Genomic DNA, 26,170 nt, shown 5'->3' on the forward strand with positions numbered 1-26,170 from the left:
TTCTCTGGACTCTAAACTAAATAAAATAAAATAAAATATCATATATAATGAGTTTGCTGAACTGACATTTTTAGAGACCAAGCACTAATGTGCCATAAAATAAGCAATACATTCCCCTGACATGTTGCGAGAAGTGATAAATACCACTTCTTTATGCATATTGGTCATCAATACAGTATTTCCCTTAAAGTCTCCAACATACTCACGTCAAATGACATGACATGTACACATATTCAAGTTAAAACCTGCTATTTCAACACACATAAAAGGCACTGAACAAAATTGTTTGCAAGACATTTTACTTCCAGTTGCAAGAAGCAGAGAGCAGCATTTCAGTAATAATCATAATAACAATAGTAACAATAATAATAATAGTACACAGGTTCAAAAACACAACCCAAACGTCAGATGGCTCAAAAACATAATTTTGAGGCCTGATATTGTAGAAAATATGAAATTGTTTTGTTGATAGAGCAACCACATACTCTTAAAGCACAATACCAGATGATTATGAAGCTAGTGATCTTACAGCCCTCCAGAATAGCAACATCCTGCTTTTAAAGTAAAAGTTCTCCTGTGTCTTTGGGGTGTCGACCCCAATGCTACAGCCACTTATTATTGAATTAATCATAAACACACAGAATCACAAAAGCTCCATCAATTGTTGTAGCACAGGGAACCTATGAGGTCTTTTACTTTCTAAACTCAGAAATGTTCCACATCTGCAAAACGGTAAAACCTCCCCCCCCCCCCCCCCCCCCCCCTTCACTGTCGGGCCACCAAGGGGGAGACGGTGCATATAGTCACTCACTAGTTTCACACAACCATACAACGACAGCAATCTGAACAGCCAATCAAACAGACAGAGCTGGGTGTATCCCCTCCCCCCACAGTTATCTCTGTGAAGTATTCATCCTCGGTACTAGCAACCAGCCATGTCAGTCATTCACCACTATTGATTGCATCAATTTGAGCAGAAACGGAGACCCAACGACAGGGAGACACCGATGACGTTTTGCTCCCACGTCAGATCGATCAAGTGAGCGCGCGCTGAAGCCCCCAATACTGTCCACGGTCTACTGTTGAGCAAGATACTCACGCACATTCCTTCCCGCTGTCATGGTAATCGACAATGGGGTGTGCCGGTATTACCGGCACGACGGACCAACATAGCAAAACATGCAAACGCAGTGCTGGCCCATCCCGGTTGGCAAAACTAGCGCACCCGTTGTTGTTTTTTTAACATTTGAAAGTACTACTACTGCATTGGTCTAGGAAATCAGACAAGAAAACCCCTGACCCCTTGAACAATCATGTTTTTTTCTACGTTTTTTCTGTTTATCTTTGTAAAACCCTGAGGTTGAGGATTTCTAAAATAGACAAATCTGATCAGGAATTCTATTTAAATAGAATGTTGTCTGGGCCGGTCTTAGGAACCAAAATGTTTAGGCAAATTAGGACTACCGCACCTGGAAAAAAAGGCATTTCAACAAACATCCACAAAAACATATTTCATACACAACAGTTTTTTATGTCCATAAACAGACAAAGTCAAACTCAGTAACTTTTCCTTCAACAATATTGCACACGTTTCAATATAAAATACATGAATAACTATTTACAGTAAGAACAAGTCAAACCCAGAGCAATCACATCAAGAAAACTGTTTACAATCCTGTTAGGATGAGAGAAATCAGTTACTTTAGCGCCTTTTCTTCCAATCCCATCCCAATACTGTTCCAGTATTCTGTTCAAACCCCATTTTCTTTGTGCAGAGGCTGCATGGTTGGAATGTACCATTTGTGTCTTTGTTCCCTGAAACAAAGTGGTACCTCCATGTTGTCCCAGTGATCGTAAGCTTGAGCTTATTCTGCTGCGGTTGTTTCAGTACAGTTTGAAATATGGCCTATGTAGTGCGTGGGTTGAGGTGAATTTCAACTTAAATCCAGAGTGTACACTCCACCGTACTGTTTACCATTTAGTAGACACTTTTACCCCAAGGGACTTACATTGCATTAATAAACATGTAATTGAGGAGCTTGTAGAAGTCATCTTCAGTCTACGGAAGTAGGCTGAGGACATGAGGGATAGAAACCGAGCACCTTTTGACGGGGAAAGTTCTACCCAAACTGTAGTAAACCACTGCCGACTCCCTCCCATAACAGAGTAAACAACAGCCAGCTCTCTCTGATAACCTAGTAAACAGTCAACTCCCTCCCATACCATAGGAAACAACAGCCAACCCTCTCTGATAACCTAGTAAACAGTCAACTCCCTCCCATACCATAGTAAACAACAGCCAACCCTCTCTGATAACCTAGTAAACAGTAAACTCCCTCCCATACCATAGGAAACAACAACCAACTCTCTGTTACCATAGTAAACAGTTAAATCCCTCCCATACCATAGATAACCACAAAGTTGATAATCTCTCATCCATAGTAAGCAATAGTCAACTCCCTCCCATGCATATTAAAGAACATGGTCAACTCCCTTCATACCATAGAAACTAATCATTATAACAGAACAGATAGAACCATGTGACAAGAACCAATACCCTCTGCATAATAGGAATTAGAAATATCTATAGTTGAATTTAATCTGGGATTTTGGTTATAGTTTGGTGATATATTGTGGAACACTGTATGATGCATCTGCAGAAAGCAGGAATTATCTCATTAACACTGGCATACTGGAGGGAGATTAACTATTACTACCTGCCTGATCCCATGATGTTGTCACAAATATCTGAACTAGCGATGTAACAAATTATGTAACAAATAATTTAACGAACGACGTGACGAGTGACATGATGATTATTTGGTTAGTCAGGTAAACAGTTTGAATTGTCACAAGTGGACATTTATGACATTAAATATGTTATGCTTGAATGCAGTTGTTCAGTTCTACTCCCTTCTTTTTCTGCTGGTAAAAATGCATAAGATCCGGTCTGATTATGTAAATACCAACAACCATCATTCATTTGCCAAACTTTGTTCTTCGACTGAAAGTTCCCCTCATCTTGATATGCATTTAAAATAAAGTAATATTTACAAATTATAATACATAAATAAATATTGTTTATCTCTTTGTATAAAGATAGTTTCATTGATTAGGGGTGCATTAAAATGAATAAATAACATAGAGGAAACTTAAAGGTTGGGTATGGAATTCGCTTTTTTGGCCATTTTTGCAGAATTACTTGAAATCCTTATCATAACCCACTTACAGCCACTGAGTTAGAAGTACTGACATGAAAATTAAACAAGTCAATCATCTGTGGAAGGCAGGGCTCGAAAAACTCCAGCCAATGATTTCCAGAGCCACCGAGTTGCATTGGACAGTAAGTACGTCAATCAAACGGTCGTACTGCACTCTCCCTCCCCCGCGCGCGACCCCTTCGTGCAGTACTCGTGACCCAGAGCAAGCTCCTGTTTGTTGTTATCCTGCGGTAGCTACTGGAACTAGTTAATCCACATTTGGACCTAGCAGTAGAAGACAATTTCCATGGCAGATAAGACGCCACCATCCCCATGTTGTTTTTTTAATGTTGCCATGCTGTTCAACGAAAACCTACGCTAGCCTGGCTCGCTCTCGCGCATCTATGTTCGCGCTCGTGCGTGATTGCGCGTCCAGGTACTTGGAATGGGTGGAGTCAGAGTCAGCGTTGAAGGAGAGGGGGTAGGACCATTTGAGTTGTGTATTTTCAAAATCTGCTGGCGTTTCGCAAATCCCATACCCAACCTTTAAGTAAATAAATAATTACGTAAAAAAATATTAAAGAACCATCCATGAATGTGAACCAATAAATAATACATTGGGTATGATTTCAGTGAGATACCATCCAACTCATTAAGACTTTTGGTAAAGGACCATAGCGGCCCTCAACCTGTGGGCGGGGGGCGATCGGGGGCCGACCGTGGGCCACATTGTTGGGACCCCTTCCCCAAACAGTAATTGATTGGTCTGCCCTCCCAAGTGTAATTGTGGTAAAAATCCTGGGATTCAAAAATGTATTACACTTCATTAAACTCACTCACACACACACACACAATCTCGCCGTCACTCTCTCTCCCCTTTTTCGGACGCTCCTTTAAGGTTAAAGGTCAAGCTGGTCTGGGAGAATAAATCTCCTCTCGTACTCCCCTCACTCAGACTACCTGGGCCGCCTCTCTCCATCACCCATACAGTCTCTCTCCCCGAGGTCAGAGGTCAGACGTCATAGTCGGGCAGGGCGGAGTAGCTTATCCCTCCGGCCGAAGGGGGGGTGGAGTGGAGGGGGAGGAGCCAGAGGAGCATGGAGCCTGGAAAGAGAGAGCGAGACAGACAGACAGACAGACAGAGACATTAAGGAGCTGGTAGGGGTTTGACAGTAGGGACAGATCATTTAACAAGCAGGTAGGAGTTAGACAGGACCATTACAGATCATTAAGGAGCATGAAGGGGTTAGACAGTACAGAGACAGTTCATGAAAGGAGCAGGTTGACAGTCGAGACAGGTTAGTAGGTAGGGGTTAGACAGTACAGAGACAGGTTAGTAGGTAGGGGTTAGACAGTAGAGACAGGTTAGTAGGTAGGGGTTAGACAGTACAGAGACAGGTTAGTAGGTAGGGGTTAGACAGTACAGAGACAGGTTAGTAGGTAGGGGTTAGACAGTAGAGACAGGTTAGTAGGTAGGGGTTAGACAGTAGAGACAGGTTAGTAGGTAGGGGTTAGACAGTACAGAGACAGGTTAGTAGGTAGGGGTTAGACAGTCCAGAGACAGGTAAGTAGGTAGGGGTTAGACAGTAGAGACAGGTTAGTAGGTAGGGGTTAGACAGTAGAGACAGGTTAGTAGGTAGGGGTTAGACAGTAGAGACAGGTTAGTAGGTAGGGGTTAGACAGTAGAGACAGGTAAGTAGGTAGGGGTTAGACAGTAGAGACAGGTTAGTAGGTAGGGGTTAGACAGTAGAGACAGGTTAGTAGGTAGGGGTTAGACAGTACAGAGACAGGTTAGTAGGTAGGGGTTAGACAGTACAGAGACAGGTTAGTAGGTAGGGGTTAGACAGTAGAGACAGGTTAGTAGGTAGGGGTTAGACAGTAGAGACAGGTTAGTAGGTAGGGGTTAGACAGTACAGAGACAGGTTAGTAGGTAGGGGTTAGACAGTCCAGAGACAGGTAAGTAGGTAGGGGTTAGACAGTAGAGACAGGTTAGTAGGTAGGGGTTAGACAGTAGAGACAGGTTAGTAGGTAGGGGTTAGACAGTAGAGACAGGTTAGTAGGTAGGGGTTAGACAGTAGAGACAGGTAAGTAGGTAGGGGTTAGACAGTAGAGACAGGTTAGTAGGTAGGGGTTAGACAGTAGAGACAGGTTAGTAGGTAGGGGTTAGACAGTAGAGACAGGTTAGTAGGTAGGGGTTAGACAGTAGAGACAGGTAAGTAGGTAGGGGTTAGACAGTAGAGACAGGTAAGTAGGTAGGGGTTAGACAGTAGAGACAGGTTAGTAGGTAGGGGTTAGACAGTAGAGACAGGTTAGTAGGTAGGGGTTAGACAGTAGAGACAGGTTAGTAGGTAGGGGTTAGACAGTACAGAGACAGGTAAGTAGGTAGGGATTAGACACTACAGAGACAGGTTATTAAGGAGCAGGAAGCTGTGAGGGGGCATCTTGCTCTATGAAAAGTTGCAGACGTAGAAGATATAGGACTGATATCAACACACACACAAACACACACCTCTTCCGAAGACCTCTCGGAGCAGGGGGATCCTGGGCTTGCGTGTGTGCGTGTGCGCGTGAGTGTGTGGCTGGTGCTGTGAGGATGAGGATGGTCTGTCCTTCATCAGTCTGTTCTTCATCTGCTCCAGAGGGGTCTCGTCTGTTATGATGGACACCAGCTGGTAGAGCGACAGAGAGACGAAAAGAGAGCGTGAGGGGTCTCTCTACGTTACCACCGTAGCCCACGTGCACCTTTATAACCATCATGTAACGATCGGTCTAGTGTGTGTACCTGATCGTAGAAGATGACCATAACAAACACGCCAAAGAGCACCGACTCAACAAGCAGAATAATGTAGTGAGCCCTGAGAGAGAGAGAGAGAGAGAGAGAGAGAGAGAGAGAGAGAGAGAGAGAGAGAGAGAGAGAGAGAGAGAGAGAGAGAGAGAGAGAGAGAGAGAGAGAGAGAGAGAGAGAGAGAGAGAGAGAGAGAGAACAATTTATTGTTGTGACGTAGGCTGTAGGCATCAGACAGAGAACCCTTCATTCAACGCAGTGCTCCTAAATAAACAAAACTTTCTGTTCCCTATACCCATCCATCCATCCCTCTATTAACCCCTCCATCGATGCCTCCCTCACCATCCCTCTCTCCCCCCTTCTCTCTCTCCCTCCCTCCCTCCCTCCCTCCCTCCTCACACTATGAGGTGTTTGCTGGGGGCTTCCTCCTCCTCTCCGTCTCCTTCTGCAGCTCCTTCTCTCTCGCTGCGGATCCTCCACACCCAGGCAGACACCACCAGCACCATAGAGTACAGACTGGCCAGGCCTGAGAGAGACAGAGAGAAGGAGAGAGACACACCAATTATTACTGTTTAGCTGTCAGACATAGGCAGGGAATATAAAAGTAGTAATAGAGGGTTAGAATAGTTAGCAGCAATAGCAGTTGTTATTCAAACTCACCGGTGTAGAAAAGAAACTGGATAAAGTACTTCTGGTTCAGCTCCCCCACACAATTATTAATCCTATGAACAAATAGCCAATTTATTACCATCATTAAAGTTAGTCCACACACACACACACACACACACACACACACACACACACACACACACACACACACACACACACACACACACACACACACACACACACACACACACACACACACACACACACACACACAGGAGATGGAGGTGAGGAGATGGAGAGCAGGAGGAGAAGAGAGACGGCGGTGGAGCGATGGAGAGGAGAGACGAGCGGCGAAGGGGAGCTGCGGGTGAGCTCCTACCAGGGACAGTGGTGGTCCATGCGTCTGACGCAGCGCTGGCAGACCCTGCAGTGGTGCGCCCGAGGGGGTCTGTAGGTCTCACACCTGCTGCACGCTGTCCAGCCTTCACACCCCTTGGGACACACTACCTGTTAGCATCATCACTCCCTGTTAGCATGGACACTTTATTTATGCCAAATCGACAACATGTCGGATGAAATGAGTTGTACAGTGATAAAGTCTCAAGTTAGCCAGAGAGTGACTCACCCTTTCATTCATCCTGGATTGAGAGCGAAGATCGGAAAAATCTATAGCAGTTTCTGGTAGGGGTACCATGCCTATACACACACACACACACACACACACACACACACACACACACACACACAGCATAAAACATCTGATATAAATAGTTTTAGAAAAATAAAGGAATATCCATTTGGTCACTAACGCACACGTTGTGTACTAACCCGGGTCAGAGAACACCGCCTTGGCGTGACAGGCGAGTAGTAGCAGTAGGATGATATTAAACACCACTCCGTGTAGACTACACCACACACTGACCACCACAGGACAAAAGAGAGACACTTTAACAGCACAACTCTTGACCGACATGACGTGATGACTCACGCGATGCTTTGACTGACAGTCTCCCATGGCAACCAGATCATGCTGTCGACTCATGTGTACTGTTAGCGGAATTGTTATGCGATATCTCAAAAACACCTGCATGACACATGGCTATAAATAACAATAACATTGTAATAATTATGGTGCAACTGAAGGTTTAACGACCGTGCAATTCCGGTCGGCTGGGGCTGTAGCCGAAAACCGATAGCAGGTTGTAAACAATAAGGCGGCGGAACCAATAGAGCCAGGCTTCCGTGTCTCGGGTTGCCCCCATTGACCAGAACCACCCCATCACCCCATCCACACGAGTCACGACTCAAGACAAAAACCCTGACTCCTCACAACACATGATCATCGGAATAATATGATCAAATACGAATATTATGACTAGCAACTGCGGAGACAAGGCGAGGAGGGGTGAATGAATGGATGCCTGGGATTGGCTACACGGGGGACTTCAAACCTCTTTTAACCCTTAACACTGACCTCTCAGAGTAGGCCGGGATCAGCACGTACTGGATCACCACGTAGTCGGCGTAAAACACGCTGAAGTAGGTGAGAAGGAGGCAGATGAAGCCGCAGGGATCCCGCCTGAAGCGCAACGACGCCATCTTCTCGCCTCCCCCCCTTTCCCCCGTTTCCGGGTATCGTCAGGAAGCATAGGGCGGGAGAGAGTGGTAGAGCAGCTACTACTGGTCAGATGGCCCTGATGACGCTAGAGGAGAAGCGGTTCCTGAAAAAGGGTCGAGGCGATGCCAGAGAGAAGAGCAGTGATGTGCCAGATGACGTCAGGTGACGTCAGAGTTCAGCAGCGCTGCAATGTCCTGTAATTTTGTATTCTTCCTTACTTCAATCATTCCTACCTCGTACAATTTAGACAGGTTCTGACTAAAATACTTTGTTGTTAAAGTATTCTGAAATTCTGCAGAACATTCTCTAATCGATATCCTCTTGAAAGGTAGACTGCAGCTCCAAACGATTTAGATTAGGCTGACATTGTTAACTAAACATTAAGTTTGTATATTATTTGGTTATTATGATTATCAGGAAAATAACAGACATGGTTGCTGATCTTGTTCATGTCTAATGACATAACAATTTTACTTCTCCTTGTCACTTAACAAAATATCTTTACATCTGGATAATATTCTGATCTGCATAAGACATTTTTGTAAATGACGACACAAAATAAAACTGAAAAATAGAATAAAAACAAAGTCGTATCAGAATCAAACTTAAATATTTATTCATAAAACTCTAAATACCCCTAAAAAAGTGTAAATTTCTCTAAAATATTACATGTTTCATTCAAGAATCCCTCCATACACACAAAAAGCATGTTTTCATCCCTTGGTGATATAATTATATATAAAGAAGAACATATACAATAACTAGATCTATAGTGTCTTTGGTATAAAAACTAAAATCAACACAACATGAACCATCTATCAGAGAGGGATTAGAGGACTTAACCTGGTTTCGTTTCAGATATCTGTCTACTTTAGTACGACTACACTTTGGCCATTATTCCAAGAGGGGCCATTTTGGTTTCATCAACATGGCCACTAGGGGAAGGCCGATAGACCTGTTGACCAATGAGAATCCATGTACTGTCACCATGGTTGCAAACTGGCACTCTGTGGTTTAAAGTTTAAACTACCAGGTGAAGTCTTGTTGTGTTTATGAACAAGTGGAAATTGGGCAACCATCACATAGTATTATTATTATTATTATCATCATCACGCTCATTCAAACCTACTCCCTTTTGACAGTGCTTGAAAAAAAAAAAAAGAAAAGTTTGTTGAATTTTTACGATACGTCTGCACTTAATGCACATCTCTAAATTGTAATCCTACGGTGTTCTGCCCCTGACAAAGTACCTTTGAGCGAGAAACAAATGTGTAGCTCTGTAGCGCAAGTGTTTGACGACAGTTATAGGAGGTGTTTTATCCGGTGTAGTGGAGGACTCTGTTGGCACACACACACACACACCAGCACGCACCATGTCAGCGCGCACACGCCGTATTCGGCACTTGGCCGTTGTTACCGTGGTCTTTGGGGAAATAAAAATAAAAACACACATCAGCAGTTTGGGGGGGGGGGGGGGGGGGGGCATAACCATGACGTTGCAGAGTAATATTGGCATGAAGGACGAAACGTTTTTCAAGTGCTATCAAACGCACCATATAATGCACACGACCGGGGATTTTGGTGTTAATGCAAATAACAGTCGCTGTCATCCTTGCTCAAATGTATAAAAACAGTTAAATGTACCTAAATTAGCAATATCTGACCAGAAATCTCTCAATATGTCTAAAACGCCTTTTTTTTCTCTCTAAACAGCGTAGGCAAGTCATGTTACACCAAGAGCTGCTCAGCGATTGGCCGAGCGTGAAACTGACGGTTGGCATGGCACGGTACACCTGGGGACGAGACATTTATTTACATAGAACCGCTAGGTGTTTATTCACCCTGCTACTGGTTTTAGAAACCCCAGATTGATGCTGACAGCAAACCATGAAAACATCAGAAATCAACACCAAACCTCTTCCAGTGGAGCCGAGTTGTAGGTAAGAAAACACAATCTTGTCCGCAGGGCAATTTGTGTAAAATACAAAATGTTGATTATCCGACAGCAGGGAGTGATATATATATACAGGATATATGGTGAATATATTACATAAAATATCTGTGTCTTCTCTTAGGAGGTATTGCACAGCAAAACTCCATTTCCCATGATCCAACAGGCGTTTCCAAGGCACCGTACAGAGACACTGTCTCTCTCCCCACATTTCTGTCCCTCCTTTCTTTAATTGGGGGAGAATCTGAGGGTTAGAAAGAAGTGAGAGAGGGGGCAAGTTAACGAAAAATAACGTAGTTCTTTATAAATCCGGTTTTAACTAACAGCAGATGGAGGGAAAATGTGTGAGGTTTTACTTCTGGTAGCGGGCGATGATGTGTGTGACCATCCTATCGGTGATGCCTGGGCACACATCCTCAGCCAATCGGATGTTGCGTTCCAGCTCCTCGACAGCCAATCGCTGGTCAGAATTATCCTTGTGCTGCTGCTTCAACTACAGAGGAGAGAGGGGTGTACCTGTGTTTATATCCCGTGTGTGTGTGTGTGTGTGTGTGTGTGTGTGTGTGTGTGTGTGTGTGTGTGTGTGTGTGTGTGTGTGTGTGTGTGTGTGTGTGTGTGTGTGTGTGTGTGTGTGTGTGTGTGTGTGTGTGTGTGTGTGTGTGTGTGTGTGTGTGTGTGTGTGTGTGTGTGTGTACCTCTGTGAAGACGGGGGAGATGACGGTGGTTAAACTGGTGGATTTAGGCAGCTGCTCAGGAGCCTGGAATAAAACACACAATAAAACACTGATTAACGACATTATGAGACATTATGACATTATGTGAGTGTGTGTGGACTACAAGCACCAAAGAACACAAAGCGGGTACAAACCGTTCCATTGAGGACCTTACGGCCTTCCGGTTTCTTCTTGCGGACCGTTGTGAACGACCATTCTGGAGACTGGCTGTTCTCCTTGTTACTGGACTCACTGTAATAAACACACGCAGACAGAATATTATACACACACACACACACACACACATCACCTGATATACACACAAAAACATTCTGTGCTGTTCAAGTCGTCAACACACGTTACATTATAAACACTGACATTGTGAGGACTGGCGGTCAACACACGTTACCTTATAAACACTGACTTTGTGAGGACTGGCGGTCAACACACGTTACATTATAAACACTGACTTTGTGAGGACTGGCGGTCAACACACGTTACATTATAAACACTGACATTGTGAGGACTGGCGGTCAACACAGTACTCAATTCGACTCCAAAACTCTTCAGGTAATTATCCCAGAATCCCCGTAACGGCGGGGACCTTTGACTGAAATGATCCAGCTTTTGCCTGATTTCTTTGCGCAAAAGGAGTCTATTTTCTCACATCACGTGTATGAAGCAGAACTGTCTTATCATAAGACAAAAGCGAGACCTTTATAACATTCATACAAAAAATACATGTAAAAACAAACCTGTCTGAGTCGTCCGAGCTGCTGTCGCTATGCCCCTCCTCTTTCCATCTCCGGTACCTGTCAATCAACTCGCTGAGGTAGGACGTCTTCTTGCACTGCTTCACAATGAACTTGTGTTTCAGTAGCTCTTTAGCTGTGGGTCTCTGGGGAGACATGCAGACAGAAAGACAGACAGATTCACTTGAATGAAGGAAAAGATAATCACACTTATGACGGACCTGTTTCGCTCGGACCATGAGCGAAACAGAGAGAGATTTTTAAGCTATGGGTGCATCAGTCAGACGACAGCTGCAGTGTGACAGTTGGCCAGCAGGGGACATTAGAGAGGGAGCTAGCTGCGGCCGCGCCCCACCTGTAGTGTCTGTCGTGTTTCCTGTAGTGTTTCCTGTAGTGTCTGTCGTGTTTCCTGTAGTGTTTCCTGTAGTGTCTGTCGTGTTTCCTGTAGTGTCTGTCGTGTTTCCTGTAGTGTCTGTCGTGTTTCCTGTAGTGTCTGTCATGTTTCCTGTAGTGTCTGTCGTGCTTCCTGTAGTGTCTGTAGTGTTTCCTGTAGTGTCTGTCGTGTTTCCTGTAGTGTTTCCTGTAGTGTCTGTCGTGTTTCCTGTAGTGTCTGTCGTGTTTCCTGTAGTGTTTCCTGTAGTGTCTGTAGTGTTTCCTGTAGTGTCTGTCGTGTTTCCTGTAGTGTTTCCTGTAGTGTCTGTAGTGTTTCCTGTAGTGTCTGTCGTGTTTCCTGTAGTGTTTCCTGTAGTGTCTGTAGTGTTTCCTGTAGTGTCTGTAGTGTTTCCTGTAGTGTCTGTCGTGTTTCCTGTAGTGTTTCCTGTAGTGTCTGTAGTGTTTCCTGTAGTGTCTGTCGTGTTTCCTGTAGTGTCTGTCGTGTTTCCTGTAGTGTCTGTCGTGTTTCCTGTAGTGTCTGTCTTGTTTCCTGTAGTGTCTGTCGTGTTTCCTGTAGTGTCTGTCGTGTTTCCTGTAGTGTCTGTACTGTTTCCTGTAGTGTTTCCTGTAGTGTCTGTAGTGTTTCCTGTAGTGTTTCCTGTACTGTTTCCTGTCGTGTTTCCTGTAGTGTCTGTCGTGTTTCCTGTAGTGTCTGTACTGTTTCCTGTAGTGTCTGTACTGTTTCCTGTAGTGTCTGTAGTGTTTCCTGTACTGTTTCCTGTCGTGTTTCCTGCAGTGTCTGTCGTGTTACCAGTAGTGTCTGTATTGTTTACCTGTAGTGAGGTACCTGTACCGTGTTATCTGCAGTGTGTTACCTGTACAGTCGGCAGTGTGTTACCTGTACAGTCGGCAGTGTGTTACCTGTACAGTCGGCAGTGTGTTACCTGTACAGTCGGCAGTGTGTTACCTGTACAGTCTGCAGTGTGTTGCCTGTACAGTCGGCAGTGTGTTGCCTGTACAGTCGGCAGTGTGTTACCTGTACAGTCGGCAGTGTGTTACCTGTACAGTCTGCAGTGTGTTGCCTGTACAGTCTGCAGTGTGTTACCTGTACAGTCTGCAGTGTGTTACCTGTACAGTCGGCAGTGTGTTACCTGTACAGTCTGCAGTGTGTTGCCTGTACAGTCTGCAGTGTGTTACCTGTACAGTCGGCAGTGTGTTACCTGTACAGTCGGCAGTGTGTTGCCTGTACAGTCGGCAGTGTGTTACCTGTACAGTCGGCAGTGTGTTACCTGTACAGTCGGCAGTGTGTTGCCTGTACAGTCGGCAGTGTGTTACCTGTACAGTCGGCAGTGTGTTACCTGTACAGTCTGCAGTGTGTTACCTGTACAGTCTGCAGTGTGTTACCTGTACAGTCTGCAGTGTGTTACCTGTACAGTCTGCAGTGTGTTGCCTGTACAGTCGGCAGTGTGTTGCCTGTACAGTCGGCAGTGTGTTACCTGTACAGTCGGCAGTGTGTTACCTGTACAGTCGGCAGTGTGTTGCCTGTTCTGTAATGCTGGCAGGTGTTTAAGATACAAACATCTCAAATGTCCTCGCTTCTCCAGCACACTGGCTGCTTGGTGTGTAAATAAAACACTACTGTCTGCACACAATGTATGTGTGCGTAGACATGATTCACGTGTCGATTTAGACGTGTACCTTGTGTTTTCACTGATCATGTTTTGTGATACACACTCATGCAAATTCCATGAGCGTGCATGCATTTATAATTAATGTGTGTGTGTGTGTGTGTGTGTGTGTGTGTGTGTGTGTGTGTGTGTGTGTGTGTGTGTGTGTGTGTCTCTCTCTCTCTCTTACGAAGGCAGGGTCCTTGTTCAGACACGCCTCTGTGAACTCCTTGAAGCTCTTGGAGAAATCACCAATCAGGGTAGGGGGCGGGGACTTGGGGATGTGGAAGAGGACTCTCATTGGATGCATGTCCGAGTTGGGAGGCTCCCCCTTGGCTAGCTCTATCGCTGTTATTCCCAGGGACCATATGTCCGCCTAGAGGGAGGGAGGGGGAGAGAGAGGGAGACAAAGAGAGACAGGGAGGGAGAAAGAGAGAGAGAAAGGGATACGATGCAGAGAGAGATCATTGTTAATTTACATTTTTTATATTTTCCACGTTGACATTGTTATTATTCATTGGTTTAATACGATAACTGCTTTGGCAATGTAAATTTTCCATGCCAATAAAGCTCTTTCGAATGTATTGTTATTTCCTGAAAGTGTTTTTTATGTGTTGTTTATTAGAATATTGTTTAATGCTTTGGCACTAGAAAGATGTATCTTTCATATTCATAGAGTGATTTAAATTGAAAAAATTTAATTGAGACAGAGACAGAGAGAGAGAGAGACAGAGAGACAGAGAGAGAGAGAGAACACTCACACACGCCGGGGAGAAAAGTCCAGTAAGAGACTCTTAATAGTGTGAAAGTCTAAAGTTCCCCGAAACGCACAGGTGGCTAATATGTAGCTAAGACTGGACCGCTAACCACATGCTACCACAACAAACTCTTCCAGCCACCGTATGTTACACCCACACACACCCACACCCACAGCCACACACACACACACACAGAGGGGACCGCCAGGGTTATATTACAACAGTACGTTGTGACTGGGTGACAGGGTTTGACGGGTCCCCTACTTCAATTACACACAGACAGGGACATGGTGTCAAATGAGTGTGCACGAGAGCCAAGGACAGTGAGCATTCAGTGTGTGTGTGTGTGTGTGTGTGTGTGTGTGTGTGTGTGTGTGTGTGTGTGTGTGTGTGTGTGTGTGTGTGTGTGTGTGTGTGTGTGTGTGCGCTACCTTGGAGTCGTAGGCTGACTGCTGGATGACCTCTGGGGCCATCCAGAAGGGCGTCCCCACAAAGGTCTCCCTCTTGATCTGGGTGTCAGTCAGCTGACCCGCCACACCGAAGTCTGCAAGCTTCACCTGGCCCTGCTCCGACAGCAGCACGTTGGCCGCTGCACACGCAGAGTGGTGGAGCGTTAGATGCTTCATACAGAGACGGAACACGTTCTGCCACTACCCACACATGTATAAAACTTATCAGATGTTAGATACAGAGATTTTGCACGCTAGCCACCACACACACACACACACAGAGCTGTACCACGTTAGCCGCCACAACGTAGATATAGCATGTTTGCCGCTACAACATAGCATAGGGGTAGCCTAGTAGTAGTACTATAACAGCTGACCTACTTAGTGTATCGATAGCATACCGTTAGTGGTTAGCTCTATACTTAATATAAGATCTTATATTATTCACCCTTCCAGGGTTCTTAAGGAACTTCTTCCCACGGTGGGGCCTGCAATCCTCTCGCTTATGAATCTCTCGTTTTCAACAGGAATTGTTCCCTCCAATTTCAAGGCTGCGGTGATAAAACCGCTACTCAAAAAGCCTGGCCTAGATCCTGAATTAGTCAGGAACTATCGGCCTATATCGAATCTGCCCTTCCGGTCCAAGGTACAGGAAAGGATTGGAGCAAAGCAGATCAATCTCTTCGAGCCTTTCCAGTCGGGGTTCAGGAATTTCCACTCAACTGAAACTGCTATCACAAGAGTTGTAAATGACATCCTTCTTGCTTTGGATAAAAATACAAGCTCAATGCTTGTGCTGCTGGACCTGAGTGCGTTCGACACGATCGACCACAGCACTCTTCTTCATCGTCTTGAGCACTATGTTGGTTTCGGGGGTACGGCTCTTGGTTGGCTTGAATCGTACCTCACAGATAGAACCCAATTTGTGCTTCATGAGGGTTCAGAATCAAAAGCACTGCAAATTACGCTTTGGCGTACCACAAGGGTCGGTCCTTGGTCCATTACTTTTTGCAATCTACATGCTTCCCCTGGGCGACGTTATCCGCAGCTTCGGAATTAGTTTCCATTGCTACGCGGATGACACCCAGCTCTACATTCCTGTAGATTCCGGGGACTCTGCCCAGATTCAAAGGGTTGAGTCCTGTCTGGCTGCTGTGAAGGGCTGGATGTCACAAAACTTCCTACAGCTTAACACTGGGAAGACAGAGCTGATAATTATCGGCTCGAAGCGGGACCGGAGAGAGTTTGATGATGTCTCTCTGTGGTTGGATGGCCTCGCCATCCCACAGAGTGCGTCCGTCAAAAATCTTGGTGTCTTGTTTGACCCTCAACTATGCTTTGACCAAGTTTTGACTAAGTGCTTATCTACATAGTGTATCAATAGCGTAGGAGTAGAGGTTTGCTCTATGCTTAGCATAACAGCTTATCTACAAAGTGTATGCATAACCTAGCAGTCGAGGTTAGCTCTATGCTAAGTAAAACCGCTTATCTACATAGTGGCCGTTTCCCAATGTGAAGGAAGCACGCTCAACGGCTGCCCTTTTAAGGACGCTACGTCGTAGAACGCAGAAGAGCACTGTTCCAATGTTGAGAACACTCAACAATTTCACGTCCTTCATTTTTGAGAATTACGAGACTTTTCAAGGATGCATCGATGGCTCCTCAACGAGCCAAAATACCCACAATCCTTTGCGTTCACACGCTGCACGCGATATTTAAAATTGCCTATAAAAAGCAATACACATGGCTTTACACAATTGAAGTTATTTGAACGTTTTCAAAAATATTGCTTTTTTATAGATTAATCATGTAAATGCAAAAAATTCACCTGTGCGATTTCTTTCAAATGTTTTTGCAACGTAATGATAGGCTATATTTTGCATGGATTGATTTGTTTTAATATGCAAGTAGGTGGTGTTAAAACAAACTACTGTCGCCAATAACAATTTCAACAATTAAAATATTTAACACTGGAGCAATATAATAAAGCGGAAGCAGAAGCGCTTCCACACTAGCGAGTCATTCCAAACTCTGAACGCTACAAACGCTAGGCAGCACTCTAGCCCCATGATCTAACAGTAGCGGTTAGCTCTATGCCGACCTTTGATGTCTCTGTGGATCTTCTTTTCACTGTGCAGGTAGTCCAGCCCCTTCAGGATCTCCTTCAGCATGGTAGCAATCTGGGCCTCCTCGAACGCACCTGCTCGTAGCTACACACACGCACACAAAACTTTATTACATGTTATTGGTTTCAGGGCTTTAAATTTGTTTGATTATTCTTTAATCTGTTCTCAATCACTTGAGATTGTCAATAACAACGGTCATTAACCTGTTCATAATCCATTGGACTACCTTAACACCGGCCCACGTTAATGATTCATTGTCTTATCTCGACGTGACTCACATTGAGGACGGGAACTCACCAGGTCTAGTGCTGATCCGCCACCCAAATACTCCATAATGATCCATAATTTACTGCCCTGGGGGAGAGAGACAGAGACAGACAGAGTGAGAGACGGATGGAGGTAAATAAAGAGAAGAGAATATATCAAAAAAAATTGTAGTTTACAGTACATAGACATATCTTTCAGCTTTATTTTAATTTAACCAATTGTTGTATCCTTTTATAAGTTAATGAATGTCCTGTACTTTCGGCTGTGACAACCACATGCAATGAATAAAGTATTTTCTAATTTTTGTCTGTCGGACACAAAAGATGTGTGCCTGCTGTACTTCAACTTTTAACTAAAAGTTGTTCTCCTCCTCCTCAGAGTTGAATTAATAATGACGGACACTTAACGGCTCGACTAATAAAGCTGGCAGATTTCTTCCAATGTTGACCAACTGGCTCCCCAAAAAATAAAATAAAAAATGGGATCATAGGCGAAACAAGGTTCGGAACCCAAGTACACACACACACACACCCACACCCACACACACACACACACACACACACACACACACACACACCTTGAGGTAAGAGCCGTAGTACTTGGTGATGTAGGGACTATCACACTGGCTAAGGACCGTGATCTCCTGCTGGATGTCCTCTATCTCGTCCTCAGCCTCCTCCAGGTCTATGGTCTTAATGGCCAACACACTCTGAGTCCTCTTGTCTATCCCCTTAAACACCTGGAGGGGGGAGATGAGTTGAATAGAGGAGAAGGACGGGAGAGAGTTAAGGTGAGGAGTGATGAAACCGAAAAGAGTCTGAAGAGGAGAATACAAGGCTTTATGTTGATATCATGGTCAAAGATCAGTTTATATTCATAGTTCAGGCACCCCCGTTTAAAACTACAATTCTGGCCACCATGACACGCAGACAACTTTATCCAACCATGGTAGAGAGACTTGAGAGGGCATGTTAGTGGGGTAGTGAGTCCAGCAGGGCACAGTCACTACTCCTCAATCAGGCCTGGCCATCAAGGTTTCGTCTGCATATTACAACCCTCTAACACACTATCATCATGATTATTTATAATTCACTAAAGAACAACACTGGTTGGTCATTGGACTGGTTGTAGAGCTACGGCTAAGGTCTAGGGGTTCGGGATAAGGCCCTGAACCCCTCGAGCATAACCCCTAGGGTTAGGGGGGGGGATAGAGAAGGTACTGGGGCAGGGCATACAACATGTGAGTAAAGTAGGAGTAGAAGCTGACCTCGCCGAATGATCCCTTGCCGATCCGGTCCAACTTGGTGAAGAGTTCCTCTGGGTCCATATGAGAGCTCTGGAGGAGGGAGAAGAAAAGCATTGAAATACATTTCCACTTTGATAAACAAAATACACAAAACACTGAACTATCGCATTCCTATGACCACCAGCTAACAAACTCACTCCAACGGGTGACCGTTGAAGATAACAGGAACTTGATGCACAGCTTGCCAACACACACACACACACACACACACACACACACACACACACACACACACACACACACACACACACACACACACACACACACACACACACACACACACACACACACACACACACGAGAGTGTGTTGTAATCTACTACCACGTGTACACAAACAAGAAGAATTGTTTCTGCACCACAGCACAGAGTCTATATGATGCACAGTGCCATTTGAAAAGCACAGACAAGAGATTTTCAAATGATACTTGAACAGATTAAAATTGTTAATGTAAAACGTCTTTGGGTACATTGGGTTCTACAGAAATCCAAAGTATTATTATTATGATCTTTCAATTTATTATCAACTTTTTAAAAATTGTATTCATGACCAATATTGAGGCTTGATCTGACACGTGTTGCTGTCAGACCTCAAGGAAAGCACACCTTGGGTGTACCTTCACCTCACCTATAGACGACAACGGTCCACATCCCAAACCCATACAACCTGCACTAAGCGGCACCCCCCACCATGTAGCAGGACCCCGCTAGACGTACTGCTGCGAGTAACTGGGGTCTTTGTGGTCGCTCCTCACTAATAAGCACGCAGTTTCCTACTGTTGACCTGTGCCCCCAGGGTTATTTTGGGGCTAGACAACGAGACAGAGCGAGTACTTTACTCCGAAGCTTTCATGTGTGAGAGTCCACACTAAGACAACACCGAGCTTTACTGTGATGGCTCAGTTCAGAGTCGTTTATTCTGGGATGACTTCATACATGAGTGTTGTGCCGCCCCCACAAACACAAAGTATGACATTAGTGTGTTTCACACACTATCAAGAGTGCAATGTCGGGACTTGTGTTGGGGATGTTTCTCCAAGCACCAGATTCCCGTGTTTATCTACCATAAGAAAATGAACACACACACAAAAAATGTTTCAGAGCCAGTTTGGTTTTAGAACAGGAAACCGTTTCTGGTGTCATTACTTCAACAGCACCCATTATTATGCAAGACACACAAACACACAAACGCCCCACCCTGTCAGTAAATACAGTGGTTGGTTTCTAAAGATACTTCTGTCATGGCTGAGAAAGCGAGAGCGAAAAAGACAGAGGTAGCGTGAGAGAGCAAGAGAGCTAATCCCTCATTCTCTCTCAGAGAAAAAAAAAAGGGTAAAACCACAGTATGGAGAAAGTATGAGACCTATAAATAGTTGTGTTTGACTTTATTTTCCACCAATAAGGAAGTAGCTAACCCAGCAGCGCATACTATCCGCAATGATGTCATACGGGTCACACCCAATATCTCTCTCTCTCTCTCTCTCTCTCTCTCTCTCTCTCTCTCTCTCTCTCTCTCTCTCTCTCTCTCTCTCTCTCTCTCTCTCTCTCTCTCTCTCTCTCTCTCTCTCTCTCTCTCTCTCTCTCTCTCTCTCTCTCTCTCTCTCTCCCTCTCTCTCTCCCTCTCTCTCTCCCTCCCTCTCCCTCTCCCTCATTGTTTTTTGGAATTAGTCACGTCTAGGGCAAACTTTCAGCCAGCAGACATACAGACAGGTGGTTCATCATGTTTTGCTGGGTTAATGTTTAGATCACCTGTGCCATTCCAGGAAGTCCAGCTCAGCTATCAGTTAAACCCATTTACCGTATGTACTCCACTTAGTATTGCAATTAGACGTGGTGTCAAAGCTTTTAATTGGTTTGACGTGTTTTCTTTAATATTCAGCAACACTATTTAACCAGTTTGCTATTAGGTCTGTAGGCAGTTGCCTAGTAAATGACACTATACCTGACATAACCAGTTGGTTAAATGGTCTGCTGACATTACTAGCAGGTCATTGGATCAGTACCTGATATAATCAGTATGTTGTTGGGTATATCCAACACATAAGTAGTATAGTATGATATGAGGTCTGTACCCAAGATAACCAGTACGTCATGGGGTCTGTACCCAACATAACCAGTATGTCATGAGGTTGGTAACCAACATAACCAGTATGTCATGAGGTTTGTAACCAACATAACCAGTATGTCATTGGGTCTGTACCAAACATAACCAGTATGTCATTGGGTCTGTACCAAACATAACCAGTATGCCATGGGGTCTGTACCAAACATAATCAGTATGTCATATGGTGTTATATTATACGTGTCTGGAGACATAACCAAACATGGTAAAGAACAAATGACAGATAAGATCAGGATATACTGTTCCACAAGGAGCCACATGTGGCCAATTAAACACACACACACACACACACACACACACACACACACACACACACACACACACACACACACACACACACACACACACACACACACACACACACACACACACACACACACACACACACACACACCAGCAATAAAGAGCATGAGCATGATAGCAAGCTGACAGTAGGTCAAGAGAAGAGAGAGAGAAGCTTTTGAACTCAAAACATACAGAGAGAATGTTTGCGTGTGCGTGTGCGTGGAGTAGAGAGAGCCGTGACAAGTTGTTTTCACTAGGAAGTGCCCCCACATGGGAACTGTGTGTGTGAGAAAGGTCAAAGGTTAAAGGTCACAGCTGTAGGAGGAGGAAGCCCCCAGCCTCCTGCCCTTTTCTCTTAATGGCTATGTCCTATTGGCCAGAACACTGGTCGTCAGGTTTGGTTTGGATTCTGCTCGGACCAATGAGACGCGATCCCAATCAAGTCAACCACGTGGAGGGAAAGTGGACCTTATTTGAACCCTGTTATATCAATATATATATATAATATATAAGGTCAAGGTAGTACATCATAATAAAAGTAAGGTCATTAATCCTAATTTAATTAATAGTCAAGTAATACAGTAGTAGTACCAGTGCCTTCTTACCCAACATGTCTGGCCCTTGTGGGAATCGCCCCCATGACCCTACAGTGTTGGTGCCTTGCTCAACCTACGGAGATACACAGCGAGTAGAACGGCTAACCCTGTGGCGCCAGTGCCTTGCCCTGCCTCATCAACCTACAGGTCCACGGCAGCCCCGTGTCGTTAGGGAACATTTGAATATGGCCGCTGTGTAACCATGATAGGGGCATTTGCATGTTTAGTGATAATCTCAGCACACTCGAATTCATTGATTAGCGTGCGTCGGGTTGTGCGTCAGCCCCTAGAATCCGTACATCCGGGTACGTCACCATGGAGACCCTTTGGTTTCCCTGGCCACCGACTCTGAAAAGGGCCTTCTTATGACCCCATGAGGCCTCGCGCACTGACCCCGTGACGCCCTCCTCCCAGGGGGGTTGATGAGTGACTGGACAGAAGAACCACCACTGAGGTCTCACAGAGGGCCCACTTCAGGGCACTGAGGCTCATGCTGTAGGCAGTATGCCGTCGGTTTATATTTGACTATAGAATCTATTAGGGAGTGAGATATTGGTCGGACGGGTGAGCCTTCTACGTACAAAGTTTAAAAACCAATGGTTTAGCTATGGCATCTTAATACAGGACAGAGCTAAACTAGCATGCTAGCTAGCCCAATAGCATATCCATACAGGAGAGTATTGAACTAGCAGGCTAGCTAGCCCAATAGCATATCAACACAGCAGAGTCCTAAACTAGCATGCTAGCTAGCCCAATAGAAGATCACTACAGAAGAGTATTGAACTAGCAGGCTAGCTAGCCCAATAGCATATCAACACAGCAGAGTACAAAATTAGCAGACTAGCTAGCCCAATAGCATATTAATATAGCATATAAATAAACTAGCATGCAAGCTATCCCAATAGAATAGCAACACATATTTAAACTAGCAGGCTAGCAAGTGCTATAGTATCTCATCTCCCACAATTCCAGTGGGAAACCACTGCATAAAGCTATCAGGCTACCTAGTTCCATGCTATGCTCGAGTCCAACTACACCCCGAGAGTACACACATTATGCAAGCACGCGGGCACGATTACAAAGTCACCACACAAACCACTCACCACATATAAGTGATACCCCACCCAGCCGTCAGACACACACACACACACACACACACACACACACACACACACACACACACACACACACACACACACACACACACACACACACACACACACACACACACACACACACACACACACACACACACACACGGCATAAAACCAGCTAAGCCCATTAGCCCACCAAGTTATACCAGAACTGTCTGCTAGCCAATGACTGGACAATGTTGCCACCCCTCTGCCCTGAAAACCAGCTCATGATGGGCCCAGACACATCACATCAGTCAAGTAGGTTGACTACTTCTCTGTGATTTTTCTTGTATGACGTCACACGTGAGAGGACTGCCCTGTCATGACATCAAAAGTCAAAGGACTGCTCTGTTGTGACATCGGAGGTGAAAGGAACTTTGCTCCGGTGTCACAGGTCTCCGAGTTGTCTTCAGGCCATTGTATATTTAATACAAATAAAACCTGTCCATCAAAATCTACGGATTTCTTGATTCAAAGTTTATCATTTAAAAGTAATGGATAAGAGGGGAGTGTGAGTGAGCAAAAGGGCGAGGGAGACTGTGTGACCACACCTATAGAGGTATAGCATAAAGGTACTCCCTGTTGACATCTGTCAGACGGCAGGTGAGATACCAGCTCAGACTCCTGTGATGCAGTCAGAACAAATGACATCATCAGGTGGCCAGTTTAGGTATGCGGTATACATAGTGGTTAATTTCAAACTAACTAGGTATTAGATTAGAGATGGTAAGTTTAGGTGTTAGGGAGGAGATGATTGAAGCAAGGTTTTGTGGTGAAGGATAAAAAGTAAAGCAATGCATTCAATTTAAATTAATTTCACGGCTAACTCCTACTTTGTAATAAGGTACATTTGAAGTTGACAAAATGGAGCGATGTTAATATTTAAATGAATATCAGTTTAAAATATAGAAACTCACAACAAACGATAAAGAAACACATTTTATAGATGGTATCATTCACCCCATACCAGTTTAGCTTCAAGGCGACCACAGAGAGCCTCTGTTTTGTAAGGTGCTCTTGTGTGACGTCACAACAACGACTTCCGCCCCGCCCACCGGGGAGAAACAAAGCAGCACAGCGGGCGCTCCCGTCAGCAGCCCTGTATGTGTGTGCGTGCGTGCGCGCGCTTGTTGGGAGACACACCTGTAGGCCTGTTGCTGTTCACAGCTAGGTGTGTTCCCGACTCGCTATCCAACTAAACCGCGATCCAACTCTTACAATGCTAGCTCTGTGTGAGGTAAACGAGTAACTATAAAACCCCCCAAAAATGTTTCATTAGCACCGAGTCCTCTACACGTCCGCATTAGTATGAGTATTTGTACACATCGAGGGTTAGTTTGTGGTGCTTCGTAAGGTGGTAGACTGGCGTCAGAGTCGCTGTCGTTCCACCTTTAACTTACCTGTATACCAGGAACTTCCATCATTGTTACTTCGATGTTAGCTCCTACACTCGCGTCAGAAAACCCGCTGCGGTCAGCCGGTTTACCCCCGTCCTGTCCTCTCCTCGGTCCTCCCGGCTCCACACCGACAATAAGCTTCGGTAGAACGGAGTGAAAGAGAAGAACCCGCTCTTTAACAATGGAAAAACTAGAAGTACGCACACGTCTACCAGTCCGCTGCAGAGAAAAAAGTGTTGCTGCTTGGGAAAGACTAGTGACGAGGAGGTCGCTGCCCACTTCAGGGAGGAGCGAGAGCAAGTCGGGAGGTAGAGAGCGTTTGAGAGGAAACGCAACCAGCAACTCTTCGAGCACCAGTTTTGGATAGGGCGCCACCGTGCGACACCGTGCGTCTATACGAATTCTATTTAATATTTTCAGTCTACTAATATAAATACACATTATACACACAAATGGGACGGGGACAACGGACTCAAAACAAGGTAATACAAATTGGATAATTTACGATGTCGAAATTAATATAAAACCAGTAAGTCTCAATGAAATCCTAGCTTTATGTAATTGTACTTGATTTAATTTAACCATCATTAATTAATTGAAGTGTGTACGATGTCAAACACAAAAATCTAACCTAAGGAAATTACATCAAACATATAAGCAATTACTATGATGAGGAAACAGTGAAAAACGAAGTCAAATCAACACAATTTACATTCTTTTTATTTTTAGATTTGTATTATTTATACACATGAAATAGTAATTCATATCATCACACTCAAAACAAAGGACATCCTTAATCCAATCATGCCAATCTTTGCACTGCGATTACCGATTTTATTTGTGGACGTAGTATTTGTATGTACCTCTACCGTCCCCTTGTGGCCATCACATGATGCCGCTTTTCTAAGTTCTAATTGCACATTCGTGCCCCATCGACAGCTAAACAACAGTAAAAAATAATACAAATGAGTGTTTTTAACCGAGTCTCTGGGGTCGAGTCTCTTGTTCCTGATAGGCTCACAAGCGCCCATAAGATCCACCCTCCTCCACACTAGAGAGTCACCTCAGTCACTCCCCCCACTTTCACACTCTTTCTCTCCTCCTTCTCAACTTCTCCACTCCTTCCTTTCCTCCCACCTCCTCTCCTCTTCTCCCTTGCTTCCTCTTCCTCCTCCCCCTCCCCCTCCTCCTCCTCCTCGTCCAGCTGGAGGCTCCCAGAGGAGAACCTCATGCGGGCGACCCCCCTGGGCGGGGCCCCCGTCCCTGGTAGGGGGGGTGGGCAGTAGTAGGGGTAGAACACCTCCGGGTCTGAGTCGCTGTAGCCCGCGGCGACGCCCCCCACCATGCAGAGGGAGGCGGGGCGTTGGGGCAAGGGGGAGGAGCTTAGCGGCAGGTAGGTGGGTCTGGAGGGGCGTGTCAGGTGAGGGTAGTACCCCAGTGGGCGGAACTCGGAGGCGGGGTCGAAGGCGGGGTTTGTGCTGCGTGACATATGGAACTTGACGTCGGGCTGGCTGGCCACTCGCCGCGGCAACCCGGGCAGGAAGTTGCAGTCGTCGCTGTAATGTCCCGCCTCTGTGCGGCCAATGTCCAATAGCCTGCCCCCGCTACCTGACGGCGGGTACATCCTGGCCAATCCGAAGCCTCCGAGGCCTCCGGAGCCTCCCGGGGGCCGTTGGCAGCGGCGGGCGGGCGAGAGGGATCCGGAGTCATGGCCCAGAGGATAGAAGGAAGGGCGGGGCATTGCCTTGTAGTCCCGCCCCCTCATGCGCGGCTGGGAGAAGCGCTCCAACGAGGAGACGGCGTCCTGGTCCGACAGGTAGCGGGCGTGTCCGGACATGTAGGGGGCGTGGCTAGAGAGATACGGGAAGGAGGGGAGCACCGGGTGGTACTGGAGGGCGGGGCTGTTGGGGTAGAGGAGGACGAGCTGCTGGGGCCCGTCGGCATGGGGGAGAGGGTTGGGGCGTCGCCGGGAGCGGTTGCCATAGATACCGGCCAGCCTCTGAGCCTGGCGCTCGCCCCCCCTCCCCTCCTCCGACCCCGAGGTGGAGGCGGACCTCCGCTTA

General features: G+C 45.6%; 3 protein-coding genes across 6 annotated transcripts in view; all 3 read right to left on the bottom strand.

Moving 5' to 3' along the window:
* Positions 1–282: 282 nt before the first annotated feature.
* On the bottom strand, positions 283–8,674 carry zgc:77880 (zf-DHHC domain-containing protein). Of its 3 annotated transcripts, none has more exons than XM_060035944.1 (9): positions 8,069–8,674; positions 7,423–7,511; positions 7,220–7,290; positions 6,974–7,086; positions 6,646–6,707; positions 6,385–6,511; positions 5,983–6,055; positions 5,710–5,869; positions 283–4,304 (listed from the first exon to the last, which is right to left on the bottom strand). In XM_060035944.1, exons 1-9 carry the CDS (start codon positions 8,191–8,193, stop codon positions 4,213–4,215), a joined length of 912 nt encoding a protein of 303 aa, XP_059891927.1. In that variant the 5' UTR covers positions 8,194–8,674; the 3' UTR covers positions 283–4,212. The 3 variants fall into 3 exon arrangements, with proteins under 3 accessions (XP_059891927.1, XP_059891926.1, XP_059891928.1); XM_060035943.1 differs by having other exon boundaries at positions 6,974–7,101; XM_060035945.1 differs by having other exon boundaries at positions 4,216–4,355; positions 6,974–7,101.
* A 137-nt stretch (positions 8,675–8,811) lies between these two features.
* On the bottom strand, positions 8,812–24,486 carry stk26 (serine/threonine protein kinase 26). 2 transcript variants are annotated; one of them, XM_060035940.1, is made up of 12 exons: positions 24,111–24,486; positions 18,535–18,603; positions 17,845–18,006; positions 17,298–17,354; positions 16,976–17,084; positions 14,857–15,014; positions 13,858–14,043; positions 11,632–11,774; positions 11,032–11,128; positions 10,859–10,921; positions 10,520–10,656; positions 8,812–10,407 (listed from the first exon to the last, which is right to left on the bottom strand). In XM_060035940.1, exons 1-12 carry the CDS (start codon positions 24,132–24,134, stop codon positions 10,392–10,394), a joined length of 1,221 nt encoding a protein of 406 aa, XP_059891923.1. In that variant the 5' UTR covers positions 24,135–24,486; the 3' UTR covers positions 8,812–10,391. The 2 variants fall into 2 exon arrangements, with proteins under 2 accessions (XP_059891923.1, XP_059891924.1); XM_060035941.1 differs by lacking the exon at positions 8,812–10,407 and having other exon boundaries at positions 10,516–10,656; positions 24,111–24,384.
* A 264-nt stretch (positions 24,487–24,750) lies between these two features.
* Positions 24,751–26,170, bottom strand: part of LOC132445763 (uncharacterized) — a 2,132-nt gene continuing 712 nt past the window's right edge. The window contains exon 2 of the mRNA XM_060035888.1: positions 24,751–26,166. Coding sequence (XP_059891871.1) covers positions 25,159–26,166 — 1,008 coding nt within the window. The 3' untranslated portion in view covers positions 24,751–25,158. The remainder of the gene's footprint in view (positions 26,167–26,170) is intronic.

Source organism: Gadus macrocephalus, chromosome 17 (genome assembly GCF_031168955.1).
Source record: "Gadus macrocephalus chromosome 17, ASM3116895v1".
Taxonomy (NCBI): domain Eukaryota; kingdom Metazoa; phylum Chordata; class Actinopteri; order Gadiformes; family Gadidae; genus Gadus; species Gadus macrocephalus.